Genomic DNA, 22,908 nt, shown 5'->3' with positions numbered 1-22,908 from the left:
AGTCCCATTAAACCCGACACTAGACATTATTGGGATTAAAGTCTACCTGACACTCTCGGTCTTGGATTGGGGAAGGGCAAGTGGTTTCTTTTCCCATGTAAATGCTAATTGGTTGGGGGTGGTGGTGCTGCCTGTGCCTGGCAAAATAGAGTTGTCAGTAATTCACACCGTCTCCTGTGGCCTGGTTAGAGACCAGATTGCTATTTCCACTTCAAATAGTAACTGGATGGTGACATTTTTCAGCTAAAGGTTAAAAGGATCCTTGGTAAGCAGCAAGGTTAATCTCATTCTCCCAGTTAATCTGAGAGAATGAGGGTGAAAAGGTTTCTTTTTTTTTCCCAATCATTTTATTGGGGGCTCATACAATTCTTGTCACAATCCATACATCCATCGTGTCAAGCACCTATGTACATTTGTTGCCATCATCATTCTCAAAACATTTGCCTTCTACTTGAGCCCTTATATTGGCTCATTTTTTTCTCCTCCCCCCTCCCTCCCGAACCCTTCATAATTCATACATTATTATTATTTTGTCATGTTACACTGTCTGACGTCTCCGCCGCCCTCTTCTCTGCTGTCCATCCCCCAGTGTGGAGGCTATACGCAGATTCTTGTAATCGGTTCCCCCCTTTCCACTCCACATTCCCTCTACTCTCTAGGCATCGCCACTCTCATCACTGGTTCCGAAGGGATCATCTGTCCTGGATTCCCTGTGTTTCCAGTTGCTATCTGTACCAATGTACATCCTCTGGTCCAGCCAGATTTGTAAGGTAGAATTGGGATCATGATAGTGGGGAGGAGGAAGCATTTAAGAACTAGAAGAAAGTTACATGTTTCATCATTGCTACCCTGCACCCTGACTGGCTCATCTCCTCTCCACAACCCTTCAGTAAGGGGGTGTCCAGTTGCCTACCAATGGGCTCTGAGTCTCCACTTTGCACTCACCCACATTTACAAGGACATGATTTTTTGTTCTTTGATGCCTGATACCTGATCCCTTCGACAGCTCGTGATCACACAGGCTGGTGTGCTTCTTCCATGTGGGCTTTGTTGCTTCTGAGCTAGATGGCTGCCTGTTTATCTTCAAGCCTTTAAGACCCCAGACGCTATATCTTTTAATATATATCTTTTAATAGCCGGGGACCATCAGCTTTCTTCACCACATTTGCTTATGCACACATTTTTCTTCAACAATCATGTCGAGTAGGTGTGCATCCTGGAATGCCAATTTAATAGAATGATGTGTTCTTGCATTGAGAGGCCCAATGTCCATCTGCTGCCTTAATACTAAACGTATAAATATATGCACGTAGATCTATTTCCCCACCCTGAAAAGGTTTCTTAGGGTGGGAAAGTTTTAACTACCATGGCTGCTTACCCCTTAGTAAAGGAGACCCTTCACATGGACCAGGAGGCCCAGTGCTGCAGTGGTCACCCATTGGTCTGTGAATTGCAAGGTTAGCAGTTCAAAACCACAAGCAGTTCCACAGAAGCAAGAGGGCCCTTCTGCTCCTAGAAAGAGTTACTGTCTTGGAAACTGGCAGGGTCAGTCCTCCCCTGCCCTATAGGCTCACTGTGAGTTGGCACTGACCCTATAGCAGTGAGTTTGGTCTTCTGGTTGGCATGGGTCAGCAGTCGGCTGCTCACTGAAAGGTCGGCAGAGGGGACCCATTAGGCTCTATAAGAGAAAGCACCTGTGCTCTGCTCCCAGCAAGCTTAGGAAGCCTAGGGCTGGAAGCCCTAAGGGCTGGACGGTCCTCCTCCGTCCCATAGGCTGACTGCAGAGTCACGAGCTGCCCTGCAACGGTGCCCAGGGAGCTGTACCAGAAAAAGCGTGGGTTTTCTTTAACTCTATATTTTCATTCTAAGAAAACCAAGACCAAATTCCTTCCTTCCCCCCTCTTCAATTGAATTTCCAAAAGGCACTGAAGGTGAGGCCAAGCTAACTGAGGAGAGGAGTGGGAGGGAGAGGGGAAGGGAGTGGAGAGAGAGCCAGCCTGCTGTTTCAAATCATCAAGTCATCCAAGGGAGCAGTGCCTCTTCCTTGCGCAAACCGGAGCTAAAATGCCTGCATTATTCTTTCCAGAGTTCCTGGGAAGGTAAAGAACCTTTCTCCAAAAGCACAAAGTAGCAGAGACGACAAGTGGCCACACTCCAGACAATGAAAAGGGGCCCCCGATGACAGTGTTGGTACAGACAATCTCCTAGACCTGAGATGGCAATATCTTATCAGGTTTTGTGAACTACACCACTCACTACCCTTAACAGAGGCAACCGGACAGGGAGTAAACCATGTGAAGAGTTCAAAGAAACCACACAGGAGATTTCCTTCTTGAGAACTGAGTGGGGTAGAAGAGACAGAAAGAGAGTAACAGAGACCCTGTTCGCGGTTCAACGAGCACTGGTACCCAACAGCACTTAAGACAAGGTGAGGGCTTCTTGTCGTGAACCTAAGATAGCATTAGAACAAAAGCGGAGCAGCCATTCAAATATGTTAACATGCTGTAGGAGCAGCAACACATACCGTATGTACTCGTGTATAAGCCGTGGGTTTTCAGCACATTTTTAATGCAGTTTTTGTGGTAAAAGTAGGTGCCTCAGCTGATATTCGGGGCAGCTTATACTCAAGTATATACGGTAATTCGGTAACGTCAAAGGAGAACTTCAAAAAATAGAGACCTGTTTTCCTCCAAAGACTGCCTTGATGAAAAAAGGGTGCTGACAATAGTAAAAACTAACTCAAAGATGAAAATGAAATGTTTTTCCTAGACTGTCCCTTTAACCTGCACATTTCTATGGGGCAGGTTTAATACCAGCACTTCTTAGTGATTACAGAAAATATCTTGGCTTTGCATGTTTTAGAGCTAGCTAGTCACAGAAATGTTAGGGGTGGCAAGTTGAAGTAGGTAAGATAAATTCTTCAAAGTAAATCATCTTACCACTGATTAGCAATTACCTCAAAATTTCTTAAATTGAATTTCAGCTATGTCGATTTTAATTATTCCATCCATTAAATCTATCTATCTATCTGAGCTATGGTGGTGTCGTGCTTACATGTTGGGCTGTGATCTGAAAGGTCTGCAGTTCAAAGCCACCAGCCACTCCATAGGAAAAAGACAGGGTTTTCTACTCCTGTAAACAGTTACAGTCTGAGAAACTCACGAGGCAGCTCTACCCTCACCTACAGCATTCACTATGAGCTGACATCAACTTGACAAAGTGATGAGTACCTACCTATCTATCAAGCTATCTAAGGACAGTTGTATTTTTTGGGCCAAAGAAGTCAAAGGTCATAAGCAGAGTTATTTACTCTAAGCCTGGTTTCTAAATCACTTGAATAATCTATGACATCTTTATAGGTCAGTTAAACTTTATCTTTGCTCGTGAGTTTCCTTTTACTTTAGAGCCCCGTGTTCAATAGCCGAAATCCTCAAAGCCAGGAGGAATGGGGCAGGGCTGAGAAAGTAAGGGATTTACATTCACACTATGTGCAAAATATTACTAAGTATTTAAGTATGTTTTCATTTAGTCTTCAAAACAACCGTATGTAGGTACTACCCCCATTTCACCAATAAGAGGAACCGAGCTCACAGCAGTTGAGCAATTTGCCAAAGTCACCTGGTAAGAAGTTGGCCCTGGAGGTTAGGCCCCTGGATGCCACAGCTCAGCCTTTGTCACCATCCCTCGCTGTCTCCCTGTTTGCTGTCACTCAGTTCCAGGAAAAGGCAGGCAGAGCAGCAGCTGGAGGACTATGACTGGCACACTGTCTTGCGCAGTGTCTCTGGTGTAGTTCTTAATATTGGGCTTGGTACTATACTAGAACTGCTTTCCCAAGGCATTACACGCCCATATTCAAATATAAATATAAAAGTACATTACCAAATGTAAGCAGTTTATTTTTCATTAATGAAAATAATGGAAAACTGCCTTTACCTAGAATATCTTTGCCCAGCATGTAACATATAAATGTAAATAACATGTAACATTTACACAAATATATGTAAATTCCCCACCCAAATCATCCTTACATTTTTTCTTTTTTTAAAATTAATACAGTATTTATTTGTCTTCCCTCTACCAAACCCTGAGCCAATCACTTTGCCCAGGCTGCCAGGGGAGGTGCAGGGAAAGGAACATATAGGGCAGACTAGACGCAGGACAGAGAACTATGGGAGGTGGAGACGGCTCCTTCACATGGCGCAGAGGATCAGGCAGAAAAGCCCATCGCCTCCGAGAGGGCAAAGCCCAGGATGGAGTTGAAGTGCAGCTGCTTCAGAGAAGGTTCCTTGCATAACCAAGGATGAGGGTCCCAAACCCAGCCCCAGTGCCAACTCCAGAGCCTGCCATTCCAACTGTGACAGCCCTGGCCCCAATGAACTTGGCGGCTGCACCATTGTCCCTTGAGATGGTGCTGGTTTGGAAGCTACAAATAGGGATAAGTAAGGTCAGGGAACGTGGGCTGTCCAGCTGCTGAAGTGCTTGTCTGTGTCCCGGGCTGTTTCTGCACCAACACAGACAAGGGTTGGCTCAGCAGCGGGGAGGTGCTCCTGACCCGGGAAGGGGTGGAGACAAATTTGGCGCAGGCGTACATTTTTAGGGGGATGAGGGGCAGTGGCAGGCGAGCTGCTCCTACTGCAGAGAAAGCAGAGCCCTTTATATTTCTCAGAGAGAGGACACAGATGGCATTTTACCTTTCTTTTGTAGATTCGACTGCTCTTTGTATAGGGCCATATACTCCCAAAGAGCTATGTATTTTGAAGCATCAATGATTTCACTGACAAAGGGAGAACCTAGATCAGGGAGTCATTAGTGGCGTCCCCTCTTCCTGCGTCACCAGTGCAGAGAGACTCTGGGTGGAGTACAAGCAAGTACAGTTGTAAAATGCATTTCACATTCTAAAGAGAGCTTTTAATACCTACCACTTCTTCAGGGAGTATTTAAGCTACCTGTTTCTTCCTATTACACAACGTGCCTATTAGATAGAAGTTGGAAGAAAAATGTCCCATTAAATATAACAATTTTGATATAATCAAACAACCCAGATGCATCAATAATGGAACTTTACCTTTGATGAATACTCTTTCTTTAGTAAAAAAAGACACACATTAAAATACGCTATGGATATCAAATATTATATCAAGTACCATGTGCAAGTCCTATGGCTTTCTGAACCACTTCCTTAAATGACGTCACATCTTTCTCCCAACAGTTGGATTGTGTGTCGCATTTGTAGGCCTTCGAGAGATAGTGGAATGCCTGAGGAGAGAAAGCAACATTCAGAACCCTACGAGATTCACATGGATGGTCTGGAAGTCCTATGGAACTAATTCCAACTTGGGGGGGGGAGGGGAAACCACATCTGTATAAGATAGCACACTCTGTTATTCTCATCAAAGAAGGGGGCATAGATGCATACACAATAGCAACAAACAATTAAGAGAAATCAAACTGATGTGCCTGGATATAGAGACACTGGCCTGTAAACAGACGCCTGTAATTGTCAGGTTTGGAAATCTACACATGAACAGCATTTGTAGCCATCAATTTATATGGTCAGTTGAAGGAATAAGGTGACAATTATGTGATTGCTGATGGGGTGTAAGCCCACAGAGTTTAAAGAGTCTCTCTTTCACACCATCTTTGTTAACTCATTTTGGGAGAAATCGCAGATCAGAGATTTCTAAGTACCTTGGTTCCGTATACACCAGAGAGTACACATTGTTCAGAAAGGATGGGACAGAAAGCAGGGTGTGTGTGACTGCATGCAAGTGTGTGCTCTCTGGGCTGACAAGGTAATGGTAGAAGCCAGCTAGGTGGACAGAGAGGGGACGGGCTGGCTAATAATCTCACAGGTTATCTGTACCATGGCTAATACCAAACCTGTGCAAGGAGTATATTTGACGCGTTGTGAATGTTTTTGCAAAGAATCACAAAACAATGACTCCAGTCTTGGAAATGCTGGGCCCTCCTGCAAGTTTAAGATAAGAAGCAAAAGGCACATGCGCTGAGTGCTGAGAAGGAAGCGGAGCCTCTGTGGAGCACTCTTCGCTCAGCCTTTCAAAGTTCTTCCCCAGCGCCCTAATCTACGTTCTTTCTCCCTCTCCCGGCTGCCATCCTCATCTCTGATCTACAGCCTTTGGTCTCTCCTTCAATGCCACCTGCCTTCCCCAGGCGTCAGCAATGAGCCTGCAGAAAGGATTGCAGAGTCCAAGACCAGGGCCAGTTGTTGGCTGCAGACCCCTAAGTTCATGGGAGAGAGAGAAAAAATAGAACGTTGACAAGTCTTAACCTGTCCACGGTTCAAAGTGTTTATGTAGAAGGCTCTGAATCGACAGTAAAAAACCAGGCACATCTATTGTATCTTGCAAATGATCAAACTCCCCTTTCAGCCACTGCAAAAGCAGGTCTCTTGCCCACGTGCAGGTACAAACAGCGGGCCCAGGACTTACCTTGTCATTTTCATCAGGGTTCTCACTCTGCCCATTGCCACAGACTTGGGCATAGAGCCTCCAGATGTCGCCATCATTGGTCACCTTTGAAGTTATTCTGCCAAATAACTCCTGCAGCTTCCCTTTGAGGCTGGTTGCAACTTCTCCACTCCGATCAGCCACCCCATCAATCACCACCCTGACCAGAATTTTAAGGACCTAAAAAAATGCACATGAGGAAACTGGCATCAGGATTGGAGGAAGGCTTATGAACAACCTGCAGTATGCAGATGACACAGCCTTGCTTGCTGAAAGTGAGGAGGGCTTGAAGCACTTGCTGATGAAGACCAAGGATTACAGCCATCAGTGTGGATTACAATTCAAGGTAAAGAAGACTAAAATCCTCATAACTGGACCAACAGGTAACATCAAGGTAAATGGAGAAAAGATTGAAGTTGTCAAGGATGTTGTCTTGCTTGGATCCACAATCAATGCTCATGGGGCCAGCAGGCAAAGATCAAAGGACACATTGCACTGGGTAAATCTGCTGCACAAGCCCTCTTTAAAGTGTGGAAAAGCAAGGCTTTACTTTGAGGACTAAGGTGCACCTGACCCAAGCCGTGGCATTTCCAATGGCCTCGTTTGCATGTGACAGTGGACACTATGAGAAGACTGAAGAATCGATGCATTCGAATTATGGTGTTCTCAAAGAACACTGAAAGTACCACCGGCTGCCTAAAGAACAAACAGGTCTGTCTTGGGGGGGGGGAGGCCCTCAATCAGATGGATTGACACCATGGCTGAAACCATGGGCTCAAAGGTAAGGACACTTGTGAGACTGGTGCAGGATCAGGCAGTGCTTTGTTCTGTTACACACAGGGTGGCTACCAGCGGGACCGACTCAAGGGCCCCCAACTACAACAACCAGCTGGTGAGCTAGACACAGCCAACAGCCAACCCCCAAAGCTACCACCCCCCCACTGTTGAGGACGACAGGGAAACACTGTGTGGGACCTCTTAGAAGACCATCACCCTGATGTTTTTATTAAAATAAAAACTAGGTCGTGCCACCCTGAGCCCTTTCTAGATCTCCATGCCTCTCTGGAGGCCCTGCCTCGTCTCTGTGGAGGGCTCTTCCTCCCCGGGCCCCCCAATTCAGCACTCTCGGCTCTTTTTATTTTGAGCCCTCTCTTGGAAAGCTCTCATTTGCAGCTGTGGCTTCAAGTACATCAACAAGATTCTGCCCGTGTCTGCGGCTCAGCAGATTCCTCCCTGGGCCTCCAGGCTATGCATACCTCCAGGGCATGTCCCACTGGTGTCCCACACTCGGTCTACCCCAGGGTGAGACACAGAGGCCAGGCCGGACTTCCTCCTGTGGACTCTGGGTGAACTCAACCACACAGTTCCTGGAAGCCAGTACCCCAGCTTCAACCTCCAGTGGCTCTTCTCCCATTTCTGCCGAGTCCAATCCATTTCTTGATTTGACATCCTCGGTGAATTCCAAATCCAGCCTCTCCCCCTCCCTGCTTAGTTTCTACCTTCTTACTTTCCACCCAGACTGTGGACAGAAGGTGATAACATTCTAATGCTACTTCACACGGTCCCGATCTTTCTTAACTACTGCATGTTAACTGGCTAGTGCATTTATATTAGGCATGCAGAGTAGGTAGAAAGTATTTCTTCCTCCAGCTAGAAGCTGCCACAAGGCAGTTCTGGCTGGGTTACCCTCAGCTATTCTTTACACATTCTAGCCCAGATGCTTTGAATGCTGATAGATGGATTCTGCTGGGCCTCACAGCAGGCTTGCGTGGCTATGGCAGGGCACATCTGCCTGTCTCCATCAGTCTGTGTCTCCAGGATTCGTAGAAGGGGAACCTCCCTCATCTACATCTTTGATGGGGGAGAAGCAAAGATACCTAGACCCACCTAAAAAACCAGCTCACAGAAGGTGCTATAAGATCTTTCTACAAAGTGTGGTTCATGGCCAACAGCACAGCATCGCCTGGGAGCGTGTTAGAAACACAGAAATGTAAACCCACCCCAGAGATACTGGAGCAGCATCTAAGTTTTAACAAGAACCATCCTGGGGCCTGCCGGGACATGCACGCAACGCAGCCCTCTGGCCCCCGGGATGTGCTCCTAGAACGTCAGCACTGGTAGGAATGTGAACACAGACTCGTGGTCCTAAACAGATATATTCATAAATGAGAATAGGGGAATGAATATTAAACTGTGCTTTCCTGTTTTGTTTGGACAAAGGACATAGCTCTGCCTGTAAATTCACATGACAAACCCATGTGCAATTTTAAATCAGAATGCAACGGAATTCCCATTACCATCCCACATGTGGCTTTAAAACTGAGAGTCAAAATGCCAAAAGAAGCCATGTGAAGGTGCACACTTGTTTCAAATGATCATTCCGTGAGCATTTTCAGGGTTAAGATGCTTCTCAAGGGTTGGGCCATTCGAATGGCCACTAGTATGTACAAATTAAGCAAACAAAATGATAAAACACTTGCTTTCCTCTGGGATCTCATAGTTGGCCCAACATCCCAAACCCTCACTTGGACCTACTGGAGATCACAGGGAGAGATATCTTTTGGTTCTTGCCAATAAAGATGGAAAGCTGCAGTGCTGGTAGGGTGAAAGAGGAAATGTGAGTGGGGGTGGGAGGTAGAGAGAGGGAGAGAGAGGGAGCATTTAGGGGTGTGCCAAGAGAACTATAGAAAGGTGGGGTGATGAAGCAATGTGTGCTGAGAGAGTTGGGGACGGCAAAGAGAACTATCAAAAAAGCCCACAAACAAAACAACCCCCAAAACTCACTGCCAACTCATAGCAACCCCACAGGACAGAGTGGACCGGCCCTGGGGGTCGACAAGACTGTACATCTGGACAGAAGTAGACAACTTCATCTTTCTCCGCAGAGAGGCTGGTGGTTTCTAACCGCTGACCTTGAGGTTCACAGTCCAGCGCTCCTTAGAGAGAACTATAGGCAGAGCAAGGCCCTAGTGCCACCACCCACTACCTATGCAAATCTCAAAGAAAGAGGGGCCTTGATTCCGGTAGGAGGCAGTTAACCAATGTGCTTTCCGGCTCTCCATCTGCATGCTCAGTGCCAGCTACACCAACAGACTGGCAGTTCAGACGGGAGTTTTAGATAGAGAAACATGTAAGTCGCTCATGGTTGTGGCAGGTATTACTTAAAGAGACTCTCCTGGGTAAGAATAAGGCTGAGGATTGAATATTTAAAAACAAAACACAAACCCCAAGGTTTGAGGGAAGAAGAAAAGTCCACTAAAAAGCTCAGCGCATCGGGTCAGGGCCCACAGCAAACCTGGGGGCGTAGTGGGCTTACAGGCCGCGCTGAGCTGCAAGCCCAGCAGCTCGAACCCTGCTACTCCAGGGTAGGAAGCTGGGCTTTTCTCCCATCCAGAGTTACAGTCTCGGGACCCCCAGAGCCAGTGTTCCACAGCGCTGCTGTGAGGTGGAGAGTCCACCAGGGAGACTCAAAGGGGTGACCAGATAGCTGACAGCATCGTGGGAGCCAAGGGAGAAGAAAGGAACAAGGATGCACATAGGCAAACATGAACTGCACACAGCAGTGGAAGACTCGCCTGGATTTGGCAGTTATAAGGGATAGCGGTGAAGGAGCCCTGGTAGCTCAAAGGATTAAGTGCTCGACTGCTAACCCAAACACGGCATTCAAACCACCCAATGGTTCCATGGGAAAGACCTGCCTGTTTGCTCCTGTCGATATTTTAGCCAAGAAACCATTACGGGGGAGTTCTACTCTAAAACATGTGGTCACTATGAGACGGAAATCCACTTGGCAGCACCTAACAGCCACAGGGGTTAGTGACTTTATCAAGAGCTGGAGCTACAATGAGGTGAGGTGAAGAACAGAGACCATGATCTAGAAGCTCACATCTAAGAGAGAAGGGAAAAAACAAACATTACAGACAACGCTTAATATCAGGGAAAAACAACAAAACAAGTAGCATAATCCTAGAATCCTATAATACTCATCTGATACTACTTGCCTACACATAATAATGTTAGCTGGGAGTATTCATCTAACCCAAAATGTTAACACAAATATATTGGAATGATAAGGGAAGAAGCAGAAATAGTGGTACAAGAGAGCTAAGTCCTCATTTACTGTAATGCAAAGTCAACAGATAATGCCTAAAGTTGGTTACTAAAAATTAGCAGTACAAACCCATTATTATGGAGTATGGAAATGTGCAAATGACTAAAAAGAAGTACTGCAGAGTTGCTCCCATTTGGGGAGAAGGATCGTGAGGAATTGGGAATAGTAGAGGAAGAAATTGCAGTGTTTTTTTCTCTATGTTTTCTTCTAAGAGTTTTATAGTTTCCATTTTTATATCTAGGTCATTGTGTTAGCTTTCATATATGGTTTGAGATATGGGTCCAGATACTGGACTTCACAAAAATTAAAAACTTTTGCACATCAAACAAAGCGTAGATCTCCCTGGAATGGGGATATGGATCTCTTCAGTCTACTGGACAGGTGTCCACTGATCACAGAGATATGCTTACGCACGTTTTATACGGAACAAACCATTGTGACAACTGGACCCTTATTAGTAATACTTTTTCACTTACCCTCATAACTTTGATAGCCTTCCTACATGCTAGGAGCTCTATGAGCACACTTGCTCATCCTAACAAGCTTTCGAGAAAAGTATTATTCATCTCTGCATTCTGCAGGTGAGGAAACTGGAGCCCCAAATCACATGCCTAGCAACGGTGGAGACAGATCTGAACCTGCAATCTGGGATTTAGGCTTGCTCTGAAGCATTTGCCATATTAATATACAAAGCATAGTCCCTTACTACTTTCTATTAAGTGCTTTCATATTGAAAAAAGATATTTATTTAAAAAGCAGGTAGGCAAGTAACTCTTCTAATTTATTTGCCAAATCTCAGTTTCCCTGCGGTCCCTGCCCTGCTACAGATAGGTTTTGTCATTTTTCAAATTTATAAAGTTCTCCCTTTATAAATAGAAGTTCTCTCTCTTCTAAATAGAAGAGCTTGTGTAAAAGAAAAATAAAATTTCCACAGTCATATCAGCCAACTATAAATACTTCTAACATTATAATGAATTCCTTTCTAACCTTCTTAGCATGTGTAATTTTTTAAAAAATGTGGCACTATAAAATGTAAATAACGAAGGCAGGAGGGAGCACTAGAACTGATGGTGAATGCACAACTCATTTTAAAGGCGATTTAACCATGGGGGGAGGGGTTGTGTTCTAAAATTGATTGCGATAATGGTTGCACAATTCTTCTTGATATAAGTGAACAACTGAACTACTGAATTGTATGATATGTGGATTAGGTGGCAATAAAAATGTAAATATTTTTTAAAGATCCTATGTCCTTGAGCAAAACCTTATAGAAAGTCTACAATAGAGATTACAAATGAGAAGTTACGTATGATCAAAACAGAATCAGATATAAAAAAAATTAGAAGAGCAACTTCAGGATGGGAAAATTAAGGATGTGCTTTTTCAGACTGAAAAGGAACTAAGCCCGGAAGGAAAACCATCCAGCGGAAACTGTGGGAGCCTGCATTGGAAGAGCCCCTGGCGGGGGATGGGAGTGGCTGATCTGACCCTCGTTAGGCGATTTTGCTGTGTTGATGGGGAAGGATGCAATTAGAGATTCTGTGACATGATTTAAATGTTTCTGTATTACTGGCATCTTAACATCAAGCAAACTGAGAATAGAATTCATTTAGGTAACTTCTTAAAATTAGGGTTTCCTTTACAATGATACCAACAGGGACTTGTGAATCCATTTTCGGACTGCAAAGCTTTACTCAAATTTCACAGATGACCCTCTTTAACAGAGAGCTTGTGGGACAGATCTGGGTGTCATTTGGGAAAATTCCTGAACTGAAAATCCTCGGTGAAGCGACCATTACCAGGACACCAAGCCGGTGTCACCCTTTGAAAAGTCTTCCTTTATTTTCTAAGGACCTCCTCCTCCCTTCCTCTCTCTATCTCCTCTGTCACTCCCAGATGCCCACCGCTGGCACTGTTTGCCAGAGGCAAGACGTGAGTGTGTTTAGCTGCGGTCTCCCTGGGCTTGCTCCCGCACATGCTGCCTTGGTCAGCACTGCGAAGGATGGGCAAGGTAGAGGTGGGGGGACAGGGGAGGTGCTGGCTCACTTTCCACTTGTTTAAAGGTCACTGCCACGGCTGCTTTCTGCCTAAAGTGAACCGTGCAGTGGTCAATGGACCAAAACAACATTTAACACAGAAACAAACTCTTCCTGGGCCTTTACCTGGCTTCTAGTCACTGCCTTCCAGCTTCCGTTGTGGGGTGCTAACCTGTCCCCACTGTGGATGGCCATCTCCGGCTCCTTCTTCCCCCCATGTAGAAGCTTCAAATATTAACTCTCTCCATCCTCTCCTCTGTGGAGCATGGCTTTTGTGGCATGACTAAAGAGGTTTCTTCTGAGCCCTGGTGGCCTAGTGGTTACGCATGGGGCTGCGATCTGCAGAGTCAGCCGTCTGAAACCACACCAACAGCTCTGAGAGATGAAGATGGGTTTCTACTCCCATAAAGGGTTACAGTCTTGGAAGTGTTTCTTCTGTATCCAAGCTCATAAACATATTTACCATATTTCCTTTTGGCACTTCATTTTCCAATCTGACACTAATCAAAATAGCTTCTTTTATAGAACACTTCTATGGGCCAAGTACATATACGTTTAACCCTCACAACGATCTCAGGAGGCGAGCTCTGTTATCATTCCCAGTTCATGAACCAGAAGCAAACAAAATGATGACGTAATTTGCCCCGTCATACTGCCTGTCCCGGGCATCGAGGGGACACAGGCGGGGCGTCCAATTCTGGGATCTGCATTTCATCCACCGCCCTGCTTACTGTGAGGTGTGAAGTTGAGCTTTCGCTTTTGATTCCAAATGCTTGCGCAGCTATTTCAATACAAATAGAATATTTTATTTTTACCCCTTAGGTTTAAAATTCCACACTGATCCCATACTAAATCCTTACCCTACTTGAATCTATTTCTAAGTTCTCGATTCTGTTCATTTCATTCCCATAGCAGATGTTAATTCTTTACATAATAAAGATATTTTTAGCCTTCCTGTTTGTTATAAGTATTTTGTCATATACATATATATATGGTCACAAAAAATTCCTGAGTTTTCTTTTAATGTCTCAGAATTCAAGCAAACATTCCTATCCCTAGCAAACATTCCTATCCCTAGTTTTCCTATGTGGTGAAAAGGATATTTAGCATTTATTTACTCAATTTTGGATTCATCTGTGTATTACGGGGTAATCCAAATGTATTTGTAAAGCCTGAGGGGTCAAAGGTCTTACTAAATTGGGATCCGCAGCCCATGGTTCCTCACAGTCACTCCAATGTCAGACCGCGGATTCCAGAAGGGGGCCTTTGCCCACAGCTCTCATTCTGTGATAGGAAATCTCTCCTTCGTCTCTATCCTAAGCTACTTCTCACCGCCATCAGAGGCCATGTTTGGGGCATGCGGCCGGCAGAAAATAGCCCTGGGAGCCAAGAGTGGCCTCAGAAATGAGGTGAAGAAGTCTCACTGGGAGGAACGCCGATTCCGGTGCACCTACTAAAGAACCTCCGCAAGGAGAAAAGCAGAGCCGTCTTCTCCCCACACCGACCGTGAAGTCCTTGGCCAAGTGTCACCAAACTCTTGGCCCAAATCAGCGGTTCTCAACCTTCCTAATGCGCGACCCTGCAATACAGTTCCTCATGTTGTGGTGATCCCCAAACATAACATCATTTTCGTTGCTACTTCATCACTGTAATTTTGCTACTGTTAGGAATCAGGTGACTCCTGTGAGAGGGGTCCAAGTGATCCACATCTCACGAGGGGTTGGGGTGGTTACAAAGATCATACAGTAATCAGAACTCTTCTGATCGACGTAACCCAAGTAAACAACACCTCAAACAAACAAACACTCATTAGGCCTAATTCATGTGCACATTATCACAAAAGGGAAATGTGAATTGTATTAATTTTTATTTTTTACCTCTTTATATTATTCCATAGCTCAACTGCATCCGAGCAGGGCATGAAGAGGACAATGAGGCACACCTAAGCTTGATTCCCAACCTTTACTTCCGATTTATTAACTGAATTTAGGTAATCAATTTATGTAGCCTTTCTGGGACTCTATTTATCAGCTGTAAAATGAGGGGCATTTCTTACCCACCGTATAAACTGTAAGTACTATAAAAGGAAATCCACATTAAGTGCCAGGAACACGTTAAGCACTCCCCTCAAAAATCAACCCCCCTGCTGTCAATTCCAACTCAGAGCGAGCTTCGAGCCCTCGCACAGCCGTGGCGTTGGTGCAGGCTCATGGCCCCTACAAGACAGGGCAGAACAGCCCCTATAAGTCTGAGCTGGACCTGTCCCCAAGAGAAAGCCTCATCTTTCTCCAGAGCAGCAGCGTTCAGAACTTCGGACCCTGCAGATCGCAGCCCAACATGGAACTACTATGCCTGTAGCACTCAGTATATATCATTCCTATTCTTCCCCTCCACACGCCGCACAGCAAACAGGTTGTCAATCATGCAATCATTGACTCTTCAGTAACCGACTATCTTATTTGACAGTTTATGCCTTTACAGCCATAGTGAAAAATCTTTTATCTATTCTGCTCATTCACAAGGTCTGTCTGGCAGTAACGAATGCCAAGACTAACGGGATATGATGGTTAAAACGATATGTCACGATGGCTGGGCCAGTCATGTCATGATGTATTTATAAGTTACATAGTGATGAAGTCACTCTCCATTTTGTGAACTGATATAGTCCTCCTCTATTTTTGCATAACAGTGAGATATGCATAAGGAGCTGTGAGCAATGGGTATGGTCATAATAAAGCATGATGACAGATAGCTAAAACTGCTCAATCTGACTGTGTCCACCACTAACCATGAAGCCTTTCTTCCGGTGATAATTTAATCCACCCACCTGCCAGAGCCTAAACACTGCCACTGGAATTCTCTGGCAGTGCTAAGGAGAGCTCTGGACAAGTCCTAGCAAAAGGGTAACTCCTTTGGGTACAAATGACCTCACTGTGCCTATTTCTACAGCTGAATGCCTTAAAGTTCTCTCTTTAAGTTGTTAAAGATGATCACAAGGCACTGGTTACCTCGTTATTATATATGGAAAGTTAGCTAATTTAACCATCTTCAGAGCATTATATGCTTCACACATGCTTGGTTTAAATAAAATATTTATTATTTAAGTTAATTAAGTTCTTATTTAATTAAGTTCTTATTTCACATAATAAGAACTATTCTTGGAGCTCCTGTGTGTGGCTGTGGGTATAGGGGAGGGAAGTACCAAGAATCCACAATTCTACACTCAACTGTTTCTACAGGTAAAATATTTTCATACAAACAATGTCCAACTCACAGAAATATTCATGCTCAGATGAAATACTATTGTACAAATGGACATTTGTTTTTGTTTATTTTGAAATTTGAGGAAGAAATTAAAACTTGGGAGAGAAAGGAAACTAAACTTTTAATTGGTCATGATTTTAAACTAAATTCAGAAAACTTTCTGTAGGAAATAAAATTTTCACTTGTTTGTTAAGTCTATGCTAAAACAGATAGCCATCTACAAATGTTAAGCTTTTTCTATGGGTGAAAATTCATCATCAGAGTACTTGGAAAGGATGAGAAGCGGTGATTAAGACCACGGCACGTGCTTGAAAATGCATTTAAGGTAAGGACTGAAATCAAAACACCCCATCCTTCAGTCTGTCTCGCTCACACCTCCCCTGGCCCCAACCCACCCCCAAAGGCGCGAAATGCATTTCTATGCATTCAGAACTGAGGCTGGATAAATGGGAAATATGCCAGCCTAAGCTATTCTTTACATCTGTTAAGATTTATTTCTTTCATTGTTCTTCATTACCAACGTATAAGTAGCGGATTTTTACTTTAAAATCATTTGAATCAACTGAGGAGTCAGAATACAGCACATTCTGTAGGTCCTTTATTCTTTCATAGGAAAGGTTCCGGAAAGTTTTTTTTAAGTGTTTTAGAATTCCAGTGAAAACGTGATTTGGTATCAACAACGGAAAGTTTTTTCTTTAGAATCCACTAGCGATACTGAGGCCATTCTTGCTAGAGTTATTTCCACTGTGAGTCCACCCCTGGGATTACCTGTAGTTCATTCCCATGTCTCTTCTCACCCCCCCCAACCCCCACACACACACATTCACCGATATTCACGGACAGCAGTATTATCTAAAGATGTCCATGAATGAACCCCTGAACCTGGGTTCCTGGGGAGGGGTAAGAACAGAAGAAATCTTCAGTACGAGTCTCCAGGGCATTCTCACCTACTGTAATCGGTGGGGATCTGACTGATCATGCTGACACTATTGTAATCTACAGCATCATCTTCAAGAAGGTAACTGTGTTTTTCTCTCTCCTTTAGAATACACACCTGTCGGGAATGAGTTGCCAAGATGGGACATACTTGTTCCACTTATATTCATACATTAGAATCAGCAGTATCTTCACGACTTTATCACTCTAGGGTATGGAACAAGAACAGCTTTTCAAAACACACTTTAAACGGTTGTTTTGTTTGATAGAGACAATTCCTCATTAAAAGAGGAGAAATAGACCTTTTTTTAATCCCTTCCATAAAAGAGTTGGAGGTTTCAGGCACTAACCAGGGAGCTCTGGGGGCAGAGTGGGTTAAGTACTGGGCTGCTAACTCCAGAGTTGGTGGTTCGAGTCCACCAGCTGCCCCTTCAGGAAGAAGATGAGGTTGTCTGCTCCCATAAAAACACTAGGGGACAATCCTATTCTGTCCTCAAGGTTTGCTGAGTGCAAATCCACCTGCTAGCAGTGGGCTTGGGGGTACTAAGCAGAGACAGGAGTCACATTTAAATAATCAAAGTTAAGACTCTTGAGAAACATCTCACTACTTTGTTTCAGGAATCATAAAACAGCAAAGCGTTTAAATACAGGAAAGGCAGAGACCAGGGGCAAAGATGACAGCATGGTCTTTGTCTTTCTCTCTTTGGCCCAGCCACCCCAGCGTCCCTTCTTGCTTTTCTTGTGCTCATTTTAATCCTCCATATTCCTCTAAGGAGATGTACTGGTTTAAAAACACATATCCCAGAGAGAGGCACAGCTTACACTGGCACAGACCTATCTCACAAGATTGTGGTGAGAATGAAATGAGTTAATAGATGTAACGTCATTCAAGCCATGTCCGACGCACAGCAAGCCCTCCTGTTAGTATTCCTTTACCTTGTCTGGATCTGGCTTGCGCCAGGGGCCCTGGGAAGCTGGGGGGAGTACGTGGAAGACAGAACAGGAAAGCTCTTCCCTTTGATGCTCACACACTGACAAGTGCCTCCTACAAGCTCACTTCTTATGTGATGGGGCAACGGGTGGAAACCTGGATATAATCTTTTGGGTTCTTTATAGAAAACAAGTCTCACCGGGCCACACATAAAAGGATGCTCACTCAGAATTTTCTCTGGATCCAAAAGGCTCATTAGTCGCTGTTACTAAGCTTTAGCAGACATGAAGAATGACTGTGGGTTAACATATACACTTAGAAAGGAAATTCCACTCACATTAATTAGCAAAAATATATCTTGCCAGTTAAAAACCAGGGGCACTGAACAGAGGAGTAAAGGGATCACACTAACCAACGAAGCCAAGTTTCAGATAATTCAAGTAAAGACTACACAGGCTACAGCCACAGCAGTAGAGTGGAACGCAGAAGGGCAACTGGGATCACCTTCTCTGCTCTCATCAGAAATTACTCCACTTGGAGCCATGTTGCTGTTAGGGTGGGTGCCAGAGTAAGGTCCAACCCATACCGACCCTATGTACAATGGAACAAAGCACTGCCCGGTCCTGCACTATCCGTGCGATTGGTCCTGTGCTGGAGCCCATTGTTGTAGTCTCTGTGTCAGTCCATCTCCTTGAGGGCCTTCCTCTTTTCACTGCCCAAGCCTGATGTCCTTGTATAGGTCCTTCTCTAGGGACTGGTCTCTCCTGACAGAGAAAGTAAGAGGAAGTCTTGCAGTCCTTGCCTGTAAGGAGCACCCTGGCTGTGCTTTTTTCCAAGACAGATCAGTTTGTCCTGTTAGCAGTCCATGATACCTTCAATCTTGTTCTCCAGCACCACAATGCAAGTTTGGCTTTCCTTATTCAACGTCAACTTTCCCATGCATAGGAGGCAAATGAAAATACCCTAGCTTGGGTCAGGTGCACCTTAGTCTTCAAAATAATATCTGTTGTTTTTCAATACGCTAAAAGAAGTTTTGTGCCGCGGATTTACCTGTAGATCTTTTAAATAAAGTGCCCATAACTTCAGCCTTAAAGTAATTAGGCTAATAAATCACAGAGGCTTGAAAAAGTTTATGAAAAATAGAATTAAAATTTAATAGAATTTTCCACAAATTTGAAGCTCCCTTGTACCTGTGGGCTAGTAAGAAGGCCAAGCCTACATGTCAAAGGCTGGAGCTAGGAGAAGGGTCTGGATTAAACAAAACTCTGGAATAGTGGAGGGATAGCTCACAGAGCCATAGAGCAGCAAGATAGTATTAGGTAATAGACATTGTTTATTTTGTGGTCATTCCAACTCATAATTGTAAACACTATATATTGATGACTGTAAAAGAGTGTTACACCACCTAGACCGCTAACTCTGTAATCCATAAGCTTTGGCATACTGCTACCTTTGTCTACTTTCTTCAGCCACAATTAAGTCCTACGGACGCACATATTTCAGCCTGCTGGATGGTAAATGCAATCGCTTCAGCTTGCTGATACTTTTGGATAAAATGTATTATTTTCTATATTGTACAAGAGTTACCAGCTCAGATTTCAATTCATCAAGAAGATTACTTCGTCAAACACGACAAAGAAAATGTTGGTTTTCATTTCTATTGTTGAAACTTTCTGAAAGTATACAATAAAAGTTTGTTCAATCAATCTCTGGGCTCGAGCTATTATAATTTACACAGGAGAAAGATGGGGCGTTCTACCCCCATAAAGTGTTACCATCAAGGAAGCCAAAAGGGACATTTTACCCTGCTTTATAAGGTCACTAAAGAGCCCTGATGGCACAGATGGTTGGGCTGTGATCTACAAGGGTATCCGTTTGAAACCATCAGCCACTGCTTAGGAGAAAGATGGGGCTTTCTACTCCTGTGAAAAGTTACACTTTGGATCCTCATAGGGCCAGTTCTACGCTGCCCTGTAGGGTCACTACGAGTTGGCGTAGACTGGATGGTGGTGAGTTCGGCTATAAGGTCACTATGAGTCAGAACTGACTCAAGGGCAGTGAGTGCTGTACTTTAATGGGCAGCATATCATCCTGATGTATGTACATGGGTCACTATGAGCCAGAACCAACTTGATGTCCTCTAACGACAACCACACAATTCACAGAATATGCTGAGAGACCCAAAATAATTCGTTACATAACAGGATCTTATTTAGTTTTTACATGTTGTGTGTACAGATGTGTGGGTGTTTGTAAACACACAGAGCGTTTTTATCATCAAGTCACAGTAATGACAACATTTAGAGTATGACTGCACAAGAATATACATCCAAGAATACAGGGGGGAAAGCACTGTATATTTTACTGCTGTTTAACAAACTGTTCTGTGTACACTCAGGGAAACACAGTATTTGCTATAATATAATCAGGATCAACACCAAATACAGACCGAAACAGTCAAAGGTGCATCTCCCACCTGGACATCCTTGTATTTGTCCCGCAGGTCCAAGAGCCGGTGGTACGCTGTCATGGCTTCGGAGAACTCCCCGACATCTGTGCTGGTGAGGAGGTAGTTTTCCCAGATCTGCCAGTGTTCATAGTTGCACTTGAGAGCCTCTTGTAAAGTTCTAAAAGCTTTTACTCTATTGAAGATAGAATTTCAAAGAGAGTAATAATGAGCTCCCTTTATTCACACAAACCAGAGGAAAATGTAGAACATGAATTTAGACTCCAGGTAGTCCTTATCATTCGTGTTAATAAGCACAAGTAGAAGACCAGACAGCCCCAAACCATCACAAATTGTTCTACAGAACTCAGTGACAAACCCTGTGGCAATATTAGCATACAAAGAGACTCCTACTTACTCCTTCTCTGCACCTACTCACTGGTAACAGGACATTCTATAGAAGAATCATTCACCTAAATCTTCTCAAAGTAGGTCCTGTCCTAAAATGATCATTTACCCGCTTAGCAACTATCTGCTGGTTTTTCCCACTGAGGTTCAGTTCAGATCATAGCTGACATTAGTGTTGATGGAGCTCGACATACTAGACAGGTCAGGGTTGGCTCTGTTTGTTGTGAGCATTTGGTTCACTGCTTAGTTCCCTAGACTTAAGGGCAGGTCATCAAAGTGGCAGGGATCTTGGGAGTGCTCTAAATTCAAACTGGGCCAGAGAGTTGGATAAACATACTTATAAGGAGAAAATAGATAAATATTTGAAATCAAGGCTTCAAGGTTTTTTATACAGAATATTTACAGTCACAGTAAGTGATGGGCTGGGGGTGTGAACATGAGCGGAATATTAAAGGCATTCTCTTGCTGAACAAAAAGCCTCACAGCCATTGGGTCAATTCCCACTCACAGTGACCCTGAATCAGCGCAGAACTGCCCCTGGGGGCTTCTGAGAATATACTTTGTTTAATGGGAATAAGTCGGAAGCCTGGTTTTCCCTGAGGAGTGACTGGTGGTTTCAGACTGCAGACCTTTAGACTAGAAACCCTTTACATTTCAAAAACCTCAATTTCAATCTTAAAATCAAAAGGTTCCAGTTTCTTACATCGAGAGTGTAACCACATAAAGACCAGGTACAGAAAGGTACTCTTAGTTAACAGATCTCTCTGTCTGCGACCCCTACAATCCCTAGTTCCCCGAGTTCTCGCGTCTACCTACCCTCGCCACCAGCAATGCCACAACCTCACCTCCCACTTCCAACAACGAGCAGCTGTCAGGTACGTCCTGAGGAAAACCACACAGAGGAACTGGGGACAATGGGGAGAGCAGGCTTTGAGTCTACTAAATCACTAACATTTGCTTTTAACTAAGGGGGTGGGGGGAGAAGGCACAAAGTCATTTTCAATTAAAAACTAAACCAAAACAAAAGGAAAAGATTAAACCCACCAGATTTGTGGTCATTTAATTATATAAATATGCAAGATTACAGAAATAAAATAATAAGACCACATCAAATACAGAAATTCTAACTAGAACGATACAATATGGCAATAAAAATTTGTTTAAGTAAAAGGTAAGACCAACTTTATAAAGTGAAGAAAGAAACAAGGTCTATTACTGAGACAAGCACTAGAAACAGAAGGTAATTAAGATTAAGTAATGTTTTCTAGAGCAAGTAAGTCTAATCCACAGATGTATGTCTGTTGTTTAAGATTCATTGCAGCCCTACACCCAACAAAAGGGAAACATGCCCATCACTTATTTTTCCTAGACATAATTACTCTAAGATGAAAAAGTAAAAAAATTACATCATAGTACTAAAATATTAAATAGCAATAAACACTTGTTAGAACTATCTTTCCTTTTCAAAATGTAAAATTCAGATTGGTAAATGACTAAATAAATACCTTAAAATACTTGAAATTATGATTGTAAGTGATAAATCTATAACATCCAAAATATTAAAAAAAATAGAAAGACAAAAATAAACAATGAAACAGCCAATATCTAGCATAATTGATGACTGTTACAATAATATTTTTAAGGCATTGTTAAATAATAATGCAGAAAATAAGAATACAAATTAGCTAAAAATTGCTGTTTGACTTCTTGTCCAAAATGAAAAAGTGAATTTATCATTCTATACACCTGCCCTGTGAGGCACATTAAATAAGATGAAACACAAAAATAGCTGGATTCAAAAAGCAAAATTTTATAAAAAATAGGTAGGATGAATCCAGAGGAGAAAACAACTGGACCGGTGGCTGGGGGTAGGGTGGGGTGGGAGAGACATGGGAGAGGAGGGGGCAGGGTACGGGAGTGGGGAGCCAGCAAACTCAAAGATAAGGGAATGATGAGATCTAAAATTATTGGTGAGGAGGGTGTATAATGCCTGGTGGAGTTTGATCAAGAACAATGTCTCCGAGAGGAAATACTGAGAGCCGAATGGAGGGTGACCATGATAGTGGGAGAGCAGAAAGGTGAAAGGCAATAGAGGGGGTGAAAAATAGGAGGCAAAAGCTATTTATAGAGGTATAGCTATAGGCACATATATATGTAATTATACTAATTCATAATGAAATGGATAGAGGCCAATGTACATATATTTATATGTTAAGTATTAAGATAGCACATGGACTCTGGGCCTCTACTCAAGGCCTTTCTTAGCACAAGAACACTTTGTTCTTTGTTCTTATAACCTGGCGCTCTTT

At 43.6% G+C, this 22,908-nt stretch overlaps 1 protein-coding gene across 1 annotated transcript in view; it reads right to left on the bottom strand.

Moving 5' to 3' along the window:
* The window catches only part of TTC27 (tetratricopeptide repeat domain 27), a 169,439-nt gene that overhangs the window by 13,174 nt on the left and 133,357 nt on the right, over window positions 1-22,908 (bottom strand). Inside the window, exons 15-17 of the mRNA XM_013006843.1 lie at window positions 20,222-20,387; window positions 6,450-6,647; window positions 5,145-5,256 (exon numbers count right to left, since the gene is read on the bottom strand). Coding sequence (XP_012862297.1) covers window positions 5,145-5,256; window positions 6,450-6,647; window positions 20,222-20,387 — 476 coding nt within the window. The remainder of the gene's footprint in view (window positions 1-5,144; window positions 5,257-6,449; window positions 6,648-20,221; window positions 20,388-22,908) is intronic.

This window comes from Echinops telfairi, unplaced genomic scaffold, assembly GCF_000313985.2.
Source record: "Echinops telfairi isolate 266 unplaced genomic scaffold, ASM31398v2 ScPeMD7_10;HRSCAF=50, whole genome shotgun sequence".
Taxonomy (NCBI): Eukaryota; Metazoa; Chordata; class Mammalia; order Afrosoricida; family Tenrecidae; genus Echinops; species Echinops telfairi.
Note: the sequence above shows the minus strand (reverse complement) of the source record. Positions and strands in the feature narration are given on the sequence as shown.